This window comes from Carassius carassius, chromosome 9 (genome assembly GCF_963082965.1).
Source record: "Carassius carassius chromosome 9, fCarCar2.1, whole genome shotgun sequence".
In the NCBI taxonomy this organism is placed as follows: domain Eukaryota; kingdom Metazoa; phylum Chordata; class Actinopteri; order Cypriniformes; family Cyprinidae; genus Carassius; species Carassius carassius.
Genome location: NC_081763.1, coordinates 26082078 through 26095962, shown reverse-complemented (window position 1 = coordinate 26095962; position 13885 = coordinate 26082078). Strand labels below are relative to the sequence as shown.

The 13885-nt window shown below is 35.5% G+C and overlaps 1 protein-coding gene across 1 annotated transcript; it reads right to left on the bottom strand.

The window, feature by feature from the left end:
- Positions 1–9410: 9410 nt before the first annotated feature.
- On the bottom strand, positions 9411–13744 carry LOC132149434 (protein amalgam-like). The gene is made up of 5 exons (XM_059558677.1): positions 13558–13744; positions 12752–13009; positions 12316–12645; positions 11745–11991; positions 9411–9495 (listed from the first exon to the last, which is right to left on the bottom strand). Exons 1-5 carry the CDS (start codon positions 13619–13621, stop codon positions 9429–9431), a joined length of 966 nt encoding a protein of 321 aa, XP_059414660.1. The 5' UTR covers positions 13622–13744; the 3' UTR covers positions 9411–9428.
- Between the last annotated feature and the right edge of the window lie 141 nt (positions 13745–13885).

Below are 13885 nucleotides of genomic sequence, written 5' to 3'. Positions count from 1 at the left end.
CACCTTGTGCGGCGCCTCGGCGACCGCAGAAGCGTAGCGTAAAGAAGTGTAGAGAGGCTGCTAAACGAACCTCTCATGAGTGCCTCCCCATGATAAACCCATTATGCGGCTCTTACCTTTCGTTGACTCATCGCGTCCGTGAAGAGGAGTTGAACACTGCTCGAAGAAAAAACCGCTGAGAATGCGAGATGGTTTCCTTATGGCACAGATGATTCGCTTTCCTGAAGGAAATGAAATCTGAGCGAAATAGCGCGCGGCACAGGTATACGATGCGTACGCATGCGTAGGGCGGTGCCAAATGCTATTTGGCCAATAGGATTGGCGGGATGGTATAGGGCTTTAGAAATTCGTCACACCGAGGGGTGTTCCCATACGGTGACGTCACCGCAGCATCGAAGTGACCTATGAAAGGGAAAGATATTTTCTGAAAAGTTATATCTAAATTCTGATTGGTTGATTAGAATGTTGATCCAGGAACATGTTGTACTTAATGAAATCATGTTCACCATTGCGGGCTGATGATACACACTTCAGCAATTAACGATGATATCGACAATAACTGTACGTTTTTTTCTGATCACCCATCAAGTATCCCTACAACCTAAAAAATATCTTTATGTTTGCTGAGAAATTATACATTTCTTTATGTATCACAGCTGCTAAGGAGTTTATGTGTTCGTGTTTACAGTGCTATTCATGGACTTTTTAAGTTAAAGGGTTGGTTCACCCAAAAATGAAAATTAGACTGTGTTTTACTCACCTAGGTGTATATGCCTTTCTTTTTTCAGACGAATCCAGTCGGAGATATATTAAAAACTGTTCTGGCTGTTCAACTGCAACACCTGCTGACTCCAATGGTAGCACTTGGAATAGTCAGGACCGTTTTTAATATAACTCCGACTAGATTCATCTGAAAGAAGAAAGGCATACACACTATAAATGCAGTTTACGTTTAATTTTTGGGTGAACTAACCCTTTAACCACAGGCCTTAATTAAGCTTACTCATAAATAGAAACAAGAATCTTGAGGGAACCTGTCTGCAAATAAAATGCAAGTTGTCTACTGGCTTTAGAACAACTGAACCATCAAGTACCTAGGTCTCTAAGATCCAATAATAAGTTATTGCTTACTGTCCCTCATACTCATTTAAAGTTAAAAGGGGATCAAGCCTTTACTGTTATGGGGCCGAGGCTCTCGAATAGTCTTCCTCGGGAACTTCGAGAGGCCTCATCTTTAAATGCTTTTAAAGTTAAAGTCAAAAACTACTTCTAGTCTTTAGCCTTTGAGAGTTCAGGCTAGTCTTTTTTGTTTAATAGGATCTGTGTTTTTTTTTAAGTTTTGTGTTTTAATGAAGTGTTTCTTGATTGTACCGCACTTTGGTCTGCAGGTGTTGTTGTAAAGTGCTTTATAAATAAAAGTGAATGAATGAATGAATGAACCAGAGTTGTTGGCTAACTCGGATGATGCAGTTTCAAATTAAATCTCCTCATTCATTTCCTGAAAGCAAACTGGTTGACCTCAGGTTTCTCTACCAAGAAAATGTAATGGTACTTTCTGTATTTGGTTGCAAACCTCATTATTATCAGATCAAACACCACGTTTACAAAACTAGACTAAAAAGGATTGCAAAATGAGTCTGTAAATCATATTGATGCACTTATCATCTACATGCCACAGTTGTCACAAAAATGAATTGCTAAGTGCTGAAGTAACAAGATTAACAATCAAACTATTAAGTACTGTAGCATCAATATACTACTACTACTAATATAATAAACTGTGGCCCAATATACATCAGTTGCTCATCAATGGATCCTCAGCAGTTAATGGGTGCCTTCAGAATGAGATTCCAAACAGCTGTTAAAACATCACAATAATCCACAAGCAATCCACACAACTCCAGTCCATCAATTAATGTCTTGTGAAGTTGTGCTTGTTCAAATCTCTCATTAGGTTGTTTTAATCTCCAAAGCCTTATATAGGTGTGCTTTATCTATATGAGTTTGGACTCTAATTCTGACGGCACCCATTCACTGCTGAGGATACCTTGGTGAGCAAGTGATGTAATGCCGCGTTATGGGCAACCCTTAACCTGTGTTTTTCCAACCTTCTAATAATAATAATGCTGCATTTCTCCAGATCTGTTCCAATACAGAGAATAAACTCAACTACATCTTATATGGTTTGAGGGTGAGTACATGTTCTATTCCTTTAATTATATGTTCCAAATTATGTATTAATTTAGTCTCTTCAAATTTTCATAGTTTTTTTTTCTCAAATTTTGAGAAAATAAAATTTTGAATAGCAGCTCCTTTACTCCTGATTTGATAAATAACACAAATGACACAAACACTAATTCAACACAACAACAAACCCCACCCTAAAAGAACATGCTTTACCTTTTGTACTGTAGGCATAATATTTCTTTTTTTTAAATTGGGTGAGTAAATATCTATAAAAACATTAAAATGTCAAAGCCATCTCAGTGTGTCATGGAACACACAAATGCTCTGTTAAAATTAATAAAGCTTACTAGGATGGATTTTACACTTATGTAGGTTTGACTCTCATATTCAACAGTTCATTACCCCTGAAAAGAGGGTCCCCTAAAAACATCTAAAATGTAACTAGCCAAGCTAGATTTTGATCTCCCACATCCAGAAAGTCCATAGCGTATCATCTAGACCTATATACAGTATCTTTGATTCGTTCTCAAGGTCACTGGACTGCAAAACAAGGATACATTTTATATGTGTATTTACGCTTTGATATGAAAGAAAACAGTGTATACGTGTGTTGCGGCTGATACAGAAGACTGTACGCAGCTTGCGTTCAGCTCATATTCTCCAAAATGGCACTATGGTGATGCCGAGTGACACAAAGGAGACAAATTGTTGAATAAAGTCGTTACTCGTGTACAAAAAGTATTCTTATCGCTTCATAATGTTACGGTTGAACCACTGATGGCAGATGGACTATTCTGATGATGTCTATCTTACTTTTCTGGACCTTGACAGTGTAATTTACTTGGCAGTCAATGGGACAGTCACAAGCCTCCCGGTTTTCATCCAAAGTATCTTAAATTGTGTTCTGAAGACGAACAAAGCTTTTATGGGTTTGGAGTGACATGGGGGTTAGTGATTAATGACAAATTTTTCATTTTGGGGTGGAGTATTCCTTTATCAGCAATATCTTTAATATACAGGAATAACTATAATAAAAAGTGATCATTATTAGGTCTCTTGTGACAGAGGCTCTGAGAGACCAGTTACAGGAAATCCTGTTCTTGTTTTTCTTTCTGTTGCTGGTTTAGTTCAAAGAGGCCAGAGCAACACTAACATCTGTTACATCCATCATGCATGTAAGCGTTTTTTTTTTCACACTGTTGGGAGGCCATCAAAGAACAGTCCACCCAAAAAACTGTCATTTACACACTTCACTTAAAACTCTTGTGAATTTTTACTGTGAATCTCTAAGCATGTTAGTCCATCTCTACTATGGGTTTTTGAAGCACTGTGTGAAGAACAGACTATTTGTTGTGGTATACATTTAAAGAAGAAGAAAGGTGAGGATATAACCAAAAATTTAATGATGAAGCAAAACAAGAACAAGCAAAACAGAACTCATGAATAACAACTGACCAAGAACATAGGAAACACAAGGGCTATACATACAGACTTAAAGGGATAGTTCACACAAAAATAAAAATTATGTCATTAATAACTCACCCTCATGTCGTTCCAAACCCGTGAGACCTCCATTTATCTTCGGAACACAGTTTAAGATATTTTAGATTTAGTCCGAGAGCTCTCAGTCCCTCCATTGAAACTGTGTGTACGGTCTACTGTCCATGTCCAGAAAGGTAAGAAAAACATCATCAAAGTAGTCCATGTGACATCAGAGGGTCGGTTAGAATTTTTTGAAGCATTGAAAATACATTTTGGTCCAAAAATAGCAAAAACTATGAATTTATTCAGCATTGTCTTCTCTTCCATGTCTGTTGTGAGCGAGAGTTCAAAACAAAGCAGTTTGTGATATCCAGTTCACGAACGAATCATTCAATATAACTGGATCTGAACAACATGAGGGTGAGTTATTAATGACATCATTTTGATTTTTGGGTGAACTATCCCTTTAAACTTTTGACGAGACAATCGGGGGAAACAAATCAACAACAAATCTACAGATTGGGCTACAAAACCAGCACAGGAAACAGGAAACAAACTACAAACACAACATAACGATTTTAAGTGACAGTGGGATGTGAAAATAAGCACTATTAAAAAAGTGCACTTTGTGATACTGTTGAATTAAAAGTTTGAATGTACATTTTAAAGTATTTTTATTTTGTATACATTTTGTCGTGCTTTAAAAAGTACATTTATTGAAATGTTTCTTCAGTATTACACTTAAAGTTAATACATTTTAAATGTACTAAATTGCAACTTACAGAAATATTTATATTTATGACATTCAAGTTTCAATAGATGTGGCATTTAAGTATGTTTTAGTTTACCGTGAAATTCTTGTTAGTACATTCTGCAAGTACACTTTAACTATATTTCAAGGACAACAGAATTAATTATGAAAAAGTGACATGACATGCAGCCAAGTATGGTGACCCACACTCAGAATTCGTGCTCTGCATTTAACCCATCCAAAGTGCACACCCACACAGCAATGAACACACACACACACACACACACACACACACACTGCAAACACACCCGGAGCAGTGGGCAGCTATTAATGCTGCGATGGTTCGAAACCACACATAAACATATATTTATGTCCTAAGTGCCTTAAGTGTACCAAAAAAACAAATTGCATTTAATATAAATTTTTTAGTATAATTCATTTTTATTTAAATGCAATGATAAGTGTTAGAAAAAGTTGTTTAATACTTCTGTAATTATTATTCTTTTTAAAACTGCAAAAGTGTCCTCCTTTTTAAAAGAGTTGTATGCTGTTTGCATCTGTTGAAATTAAATGTGTGAAATGTCTTATCTTCTTTTGGGAGTATCTGCATGCTGAGCAGATCTACTCAGTGAATGGCACTACTATGCTACACTGTATAAAAAAAGAGCTTGGGGCAGTGCATGAATAAAGAATTGGTTATAAAATAATTGGTTGTAGCTGTTGAGGTCTGTTTGCATCTTTGTAAAACTACTGCATAGGTATTTGTTTTCCAAAATGCTTTACTCCTCAGTGTCAGATATTTTAGGCTTCTTCTATTTTTTTTTTTTTTTTTTAGATTTTAACTACTGTATGTGTAAAGTTTTGACAACTGAAAATATCTTGTGTTGCTAAATGATAATTAGCTAAACAAGAAATTATTTGGTGACATGACAAGAATTTATAAGATAATCTTTGCATTTATTGAATGAACAATTTAAAACCGGTTAGACAGACTAGTGGGGACAAATATTAAGAAAGAAAGAAAGAAAGTCATGACATTTGCCAAGTTTGGTAACCCATACTCGGAATTGGTGCTCTGGACAATCAGCAAGGTGGAGGACACCTGGACTGGTGTTGAAGGGGTTAACTTCAAACTGTAAACCTCAGTTTTTCCTCTATGCCATCGTAAAACAAGGTATTGGACAGGTGTGATGTTCTACACCTCACACTGTAGATGGTACTCTCTTCCTTCGGTTAATGGACTGCTGTGATTCACTAAACTTATGGACGCACTGTCTGGTTTCTCTGTGTGAAGATAATTTCAAATTGAAACAAGGGCATTTAATGGAGATTTATATATATATATTTATATATATTTGTTTAGACCAGTTTATTCCAGCTTAAATAGCAAAGTATTTTTTTTCCGAGAGCCGAGGGAATGGGGCGAGGCCGGTGGAGTGATTGGAGATGAGCAACACCTGCTCGACCCACCTGTCTCGAGTCCCACGGAGGAGATGGAAGGATATAAAACAGGAGCAACGACAGTGATGGACGAGAGAGGACCAGGCCTGGATTTTAGTTTGTGTTTTGGTTTTGTTTGTGTGCTGTTTTATGTTTATTTTGATTATTAAAGTTTGACTTGATTGTCCGCCGGTACCCGCCTCCTTCTTCCCAAAGATTATGAAGTTTGTACAGCGTTACAGTGCTGGTCTGTAGTTGTTTACCCCAAAATGACATCCTTTACATTATTCATTGACCTGTAGTCTCATCTGAAAACTTCAGGAGCTTGACAGAGGTGTCTTTAGAGGTGCAGTCGTTGGTGTACAGTGAGAAGAGCAGTGGGGAGAGACCACATCCCTGAGGGGCGCCAGTGTTGGTGGAGCAGCTGTTTGACATGAATTTCCCCAGTCTCACTAACTGTTGCCTATCTGTCAGAAAGCTGGTGATCCACTGACAGATAGAGCTAGGATCAGAGAGCTGAGTCAGTTTGGTCTGGAGGGCTGTTGGGATGATAGTGTTAAAAACCCAACTAAAGTCCACAAACAGGATCCTCACATAATTTTAGCTGTTTCTTTCTTTCAGCGGGAAATGCTGAAACTCATGCTTTCAGTGGCATTTCTGTTTTCGTGGGGAAAAAAACATGCTTGCGGTGACATTTCTGTTTTCGTGGAATAAAAACATGCTTGCGGTGGCATTTCTGTTTTTGTGAAAAAAAAAAACATGCTTGCGCTAGGCATCTCTGTTTTCATGACACTTTCAAAGTGTAATGTCCAATGAGTGGCACTGAAAATGTGTTCAATTTTATGTGAAACAGATGAATGTGCATCTAGGGTAACCATATGTGCTCTTTTTCCCAGACATGTCAGGATTTTTGTGTTGCCTAAAATATCCTGGATTTGGCTTTGTTTTCCTGCTTTCATACTTGCTAATCGACCAGTCGTGGCATGTGAGAAGGTGCGATCTACTGAAAATGGTCAAAGCGATGCAAATGCTTGCACTTATTAGATGTGTTCAACTGATTGTCTGGGTTAAGCTGGTTATTTAGAGGAGTTTTGGCCACTTCTTTAGCTGGTCAGACTGGGAGACATGCTGGCCAAACAGCTAAAACCAACTGGCTTCATGCTGGGAGACCAGCTAAAACCAGCTACTTCCAGCTTAAACATGCTTAGGCTGTTTTAGCTGGTTGTTTCAGCAGGGTGTGCTGTTCAAACAAAGCCAAAACCTGAATATTTAAGGCATTACCATTAATTCAATTTCTGTATGTAAGGCAAAGTCTGAGGAAAAGTGAAAATACAGGTATCCAATTAGTAATTAATAAAGAATTATCAAATAATTCTGCAGGACTTATTTTGAACTTGATACATAAGGCCCATTCTAAATTGAAAATATTGGGAACCCATTAGTAATTAATAATTAATTATTAGATAATTTGTCAAGAATCACTTAGAACCTGAAACAGTATTCTAAAGTGAAAACATAGGGAACCCATTAGTAATTAATAAAGAATTATCAAATAAAATTCTGCAGGAATTATTTTGAACCTGATACATAAGGCCCATTCTAAAGTGAAAACATAGGGAACCCATTAGTAATTAATAATTAATTATCAAATAATTCTGCAGGACTTCTTTTTAACCTGAAACAGTAGGCCTATTCTAATCTAAAGTGAAAATGTTGAGAACCCATTAGTAATTAATAAAGAATTATCAGATAATTCTGTAGGACTTAGAACCTGAAACAGTATTCTAAAGTGAACCTATTAGTACATAATAATAACTACATAATTTTGACAAAAAAAACAATAAAAGTAATCATAAACTTTGTAAAATACACAACAACTTGTTTACGATCTTTATTTCAGTTGAGAACATTTCTTAATACAGCTTATTTTATTCCATTTTAACATGTATACTCCCCACATTTAAACTAATTTAACAAACATTTCACAATCAAAAGTTTAACATATAGAAGCAAAAAAAAAATGCATATTTCATTTCCATGATAGGCTAATAAGTGGGCTGTAACAAAGTTGTTACTGTAGTAGTACTTTGTACTTGTCCTTTTACTCAAGTAATTTTGAAAATGAATAGGCTACATATAATTTTACTGGAATAATATTTTATTGGGGTATCTGTACTATTACTCAAGTACTTGATTTGTGGGCCACAGCTTGATTATTATAGTGACTATTTGCATATAACTGTTCATTAGTAGTTATTTCATAGTTATTTTTCTTGAACCTTAACTAGTAGATAATTAACAGTAGTTCTTCAGGAGGTATGACAGAATATATTAGTTATTGATTAGCTAACTGTTACTTAACACAATCCTAAAATTATATTATATACTGATTAGTTAACACATCTTCCTTAGTAGTTAACAGTAGTGAGTTAAGTGTTAATGAATAAACTGTTAGTTCTTCAATTATTCCTTATTAGTTATGCAGTAAGTAAGAAACAGTATTCTAAAGTGTTACCCATTCATGTAGCATCCAGATGCTAGTAGCCTGATTTTTTCAGGTTCTTAAAATTGTCACATTGGTCAAACATTAAAATTGAACTAGCTTTGTTATTCTTTTAGGCTCAGGTGTTCAGTGTGGATGTTTACTTTACCTGATTATTGAGCTAAGTTATGTTTTGTGTTAATACTGTCAAAACACACAAGGTTTATGTATAGCCTCAGTTGGTTATGTCTAAAATGAAAGTAAACAACTGAAAGAAACAGATGCATATCTGTATATTAGATGCGTGCATGACTTAAAGGGACAGTAGGCTACATACTGCCTTGTGAATTAAAGGGATTGTTCACCCTAAAATAAAATTTTTTGTCATTGTTTATTCACTCACATGTTGTCCCAAACCTACAGTATATGAATTTTTTTTTCTTGTGCTGCACACAAAATAATATATTTTAATGAATCTGGATAACCAAACAGTTGCTGGTCCACATTGATTTTGATAGTAGGAAAAAATAAATACTTTGGAAGTCACTGTGAACCAGCAACTGTTCAAAATAGAGTTTATGTTTAGCAGAAGAAGGAAACTCATTCAAGGTTTAAACTTTTGAGTGGGTACATGAAGGTATAAAAAACAAAACACTAACCTATTTAAATTTTTGGGTGAATTATTCCTTTAATTTTAATAAAACACCAAACACAAAGAGAAAAATCATTCAATACTCGACTGAAAAAACAAATTTTTGCCATATCGCTTAACTGAACAAACCAATGGACCCTACCCATTCCCCCCAACCATCACCCACCAAAGACCCCCACACGGTCCGAAATTGTGCCCTCGTAATGCCATTTCACCCCTGCCCCTGCAGAGGTCTTTGCATGCCACTGAGCAGATTAGTACCATATTGAACAAGAAAGAAAGACAGAGAAACAAAGAAAGAAAGAAAGAAATACATTACTATGACTAATTCTCTCCTAAATTACAATTATCAGTACAACCAACTGGAATAAAATGTATATAATCCCGGAAAAAAACACGCAACAACAACCAAGGTGTGAAAACACTTAAAAGAGTTAAATGGCAATGATCAATGCAACCAGCAACTGGAAGAAAATAAGAACAGTCCAGAATGTGGGACGACTACTGTGGGAGAAAAGCAGTATTAATGTTAGTATAAACAGTTCTCGTGCCTGTTAAATGTTTACAGTTGTACTTAAAAATACACACATATATATATATATATATATATATATATATATATATATATATATATATATATATATATATATATATATATATATATATATATATATATATATATATATATATATATATATATATATATATATATATATATATATATATATGTGTGTGTGTGTGTGTGTGTGTGTGACCCTGGAGCACAAAACCAGTCTTAAGTTGCTGGGGTGTATTTTAAGCAATATCCAAAAACAAAAACAAAAAAAAACATTGGGTGGGTCAAAATTATTGATTTTTCTTTTATGCCAAAAATCATAGGATATAGGATATTAAGTAAAGATAATGTTCCATTAAGATAATTAAATATTTACATGAAGATAAAATGTAAATATATCAATACATTTTTGATTATTAATTAGCATTGCTAAGAATTAATTTGGACAAATTCAAAGACAATTTTTTCAGTATTTTAATTTTTTTGCACCCTCAGAATCCAGATATTCAAATAATTCAAATAATCTCAGCCAAATATTGTCCTGTCCTATTAAACCATACATCAATGGAAAGCTTATTTATCCAGCTTTCAGATGATGCAGAAATCTCATTTTCGAAAAAAATGACATTTAAGACTGGTTTTGTGGAACACGGGCAAACACACACATCTATCTATCTGTCTGTCTGTCTGTCTGTCTGTCTGTCTGTCTGTCTGTCTGTCTATCTATCTATCTATCTATCTATCTATCTATCTATCTATCTATCTATCTATCTATCTATCTATCTATCTATATATATATATATATATATATATATTATATATAGTTTATATATATTTTACAGAAGAAACTTTTTGTGTAATAGAAACATTCAATGAATGTTAAAAGATGTTAAAAGTTCTTAATGGAAAAGATGCCAATAAAGAACCTTTATTTTTAAGAGTGTACAAAAGATTGACTGGTTTTACACCAAGAAATCAAACACCGTGTACAAAATAAGAATAACTCAATCCAACATTAGGAAAAGAAAATATCATTAAGTATTCAGATATGTAACAAAAGTGCAATCATTATTAATGAGAGCAATACAACTAATTTAAATACATACATTCAAAATAATTCAAATATAAGAATTACTGCATTTTACAAAGATTTTTCATCTATAACCCACCTGTAGATTCGATGATGAACACTTTGCTGTCACTTCACTAAGAGTTTGTGGCGATGCACATGTAGTATCCTGGACCTGTGGAAAAAAAGCAGTATTAATGCATACATTATATGATAATAAAGAACCATTATATGCATACATAATAACAATTCACAATAACATGAGTTGTAAGCGAAATGTGATAGAGACTGCTTCCAATGAAGAGACTGTAAAGAAAGAACAAAGATCGGATTTCAGGTTCAGTTGGCGGAGTTGCAGGGATTTTGAGGCACTATACCTCAAAATCCCCCCCCCCCCCCCCTTCAGACTTAATTAAGGTGATTTCTCAAATGTAATTTATTCACTTGACCAAATACCGCATTTTTCGGACTATAAGTCGCACCTAAGTATAAGTTGCATCAGTCCAAAAATACATAGTGATAAAGAAAAGAACATATATAAGTCGCACTGGACTATAAATTGCATTTATTTAGAACCAAGAACCAAGAGAAAACATTACCGTATATAACCGCGAGAGGGCGCTCTATGTTTTCAGTGTAGACTACAGGAGCACTGAGCAGCATAGAGCGCCCTCTCGCGGCTGTAGACGGCAATGTTTTAACTTTAACTTCAATGGGAAACAGGGAGAGTGCAGTCAATCGCTTCTGTGTCATTGTCGTCCTGAGCTCATTCTTCACTCGTTTTAAAAAAAAACTTTCGATCCCTGAAACATTTTGAATTGTAGCTAAACGTCTAGCGTCCTTGTCTTTCTTTAACTTTCTTTTTCAAAACCACTCAATTGACGTCTGTCCATTTTGATTAATTTTCTGTAGCCTGTTAAAAAAATTACACATTTGCGCGTACTTGTTGTGGACCAACTCAACTCTGACAGATTGGGGACGGAAGTGGGGGGGGGGGGGGGGAGTTGGGGTTGGAGGAGGGAGTTAAGCGATGCGATGGAAGAGACGCTGAAGAATGGGAATTTAAATGAATATCAATGAAATCTAATTCAAATATAAGAATCACTGCAATTTTTCATCTATAACCCACCTGTAGATTCAAAGATGAACACTTTGCTGTCACTTCCCAGATAGTTTGTGGCGTGGCACATGTAGTTTCCTGGACTGAGTGTGGAGGACTGGAGCACTGAGGAGCTTATCTCCTCTTTCAGATGATCTGAGTGCCATGTGTATGTAGGAGCCGGGTTTGCTTTCACTGTACAGTTTAGCGTTAGTTTAACCTCATCCTTTTGAATGATGTTGAACTCTGTTGAACTGGAGTGTTTTGGTTTATCTGAGGAGGACAGAGAGACATTTCTCAGTACACAGCACCATGATGAGCAGTTGTTATTAATAAAGCAGTAAAATACTGTACAACTGAAACCTTTTTATCTGTGTTAATTCTATTCATAATATATAATATTCGATCAAATTCTTGGTTAATAAGAAATTATCTGCGTTTGATGAAATATGACAGTTCGATGAAATATGATCAGTTCATGTGATCCCTATTACTACAAAACTTGTGTCACTGTGTTGCATAGTAAGTGCAACAACTACTAAAAGTCTGCTTGATTTGGAGGTTAACAAAGATTAATCAGGAGAAGATGGATCTTACAATGTACAGTAATGTAGAGAGGGTCTGATGTTTCTTTTGGAGGAGGTTGAGGTCCTTCTGCTCCCAGATCCAGCTCTGCTTCACACCAGTATTGAGCTCCATCATCAGCTCTGACTGGACGGATCAGGAGTGTGGTGGTTACATTCACTGGAGTCCTGCTATCCTCAGTGAAGTTGGTTTGATCCAGCAGAGTCTGTCCTTTATACCATTTGACAGTGAGATACTGAACAGGAGCCACATCGTGAACATCACACTGAAGCTCATACTGCCGTCCCTCTATCATTGGTCCTCTGTGATTCACAAAGCTGATGGACACACTGTCTGGAGTCTCTGTGGAGGAAGATTTACAAACTCTGAAATCTGCAGTGATGAATGTACATTTATTAGATATTTCTGAGAATGAAAAGACAAAAAATTAAATAACAGAGAAACTGACTGTAAATAGTGACTGGGAGCTCTACTACACACTGTCCCTCATAGTTTATGAAGCAGAATGGGTGTATGTCCCATTCTGTCAGGTGTGACACTCTCCATGTGATCAGACTGTTACTGGTTAAGGGCACTGCTCCTTCACTGGCTTCCAATCCCATCCCTTTATGTGTGACTGAAGTGCTACAGTTAACTGCTACAGAACCTTTGTATCTCACAACAACACGCTGCTGGCTGAACTGAACAGGACAATCAGCTTGTGCACCTGTTAAACAAAATAAGAAGGATTTATTTTTTATATAACACTTGTTAATCTCACAACATATAAAAAATGCACCTTTTCCTAAACATTCGGAACAATTTCTAATGTGTTAATAATACACAGAATCAGAAAGTATCCTCACTACACAAATTTTTCATTTTTCATCTAGAGAACACAAACTATTTATTCACAGTATCTGCCTTTCATAACTTTTCATTTATATATCATTTAATCCAACTGATCCTAATAATTAATCAATGGATCAGTTGGTGCATCTATAGATTTCTATATACAGTGCTGTAGACTGTTATCAGTTCTAGAGTGTTGTACATTGCTGACATTTACTTAACAGTGAGAAGCTTGTCTATTATCAATTATGATAAGGAAAAAAATGTCAGAACTGAATTTAGCACTCCAAATACTAGTCCTAATAGAGATAACAAAGTTATAATAATTTCATGTCCAATAAAGTACTACATAAAACAAATTTGGGCTCATTCCAGGTAACAGATGTTTGTACTTCAGGCATTGAGCAAATAAAGCATACAAACCTCTGAGACTCACAAGCTGTGAAACTGCAGAGAGATATACAAATCCAAAGAAATGTTGAAACATATTCAATGTGCTCAGGGAAAAGCAATTGAACAGAAAATGTTGTAAATAGACCAAACTTTATGACAGTAACTCTCAATGTACAGTCTGTGACTGAAAAGCTGTACCTCGAGCACACGATAATGAAACAGAAAAAGGGAACAAACCCCAACCCGGAAAAAGAGATTTCAGTTGAATGACTCGTGTTAATGGATGACAGCTGAACAGAAGCAGAAATTAAATTAAATGAACCAGAATTATTGTGAGGAGTTGAAGTTATCTGACAAT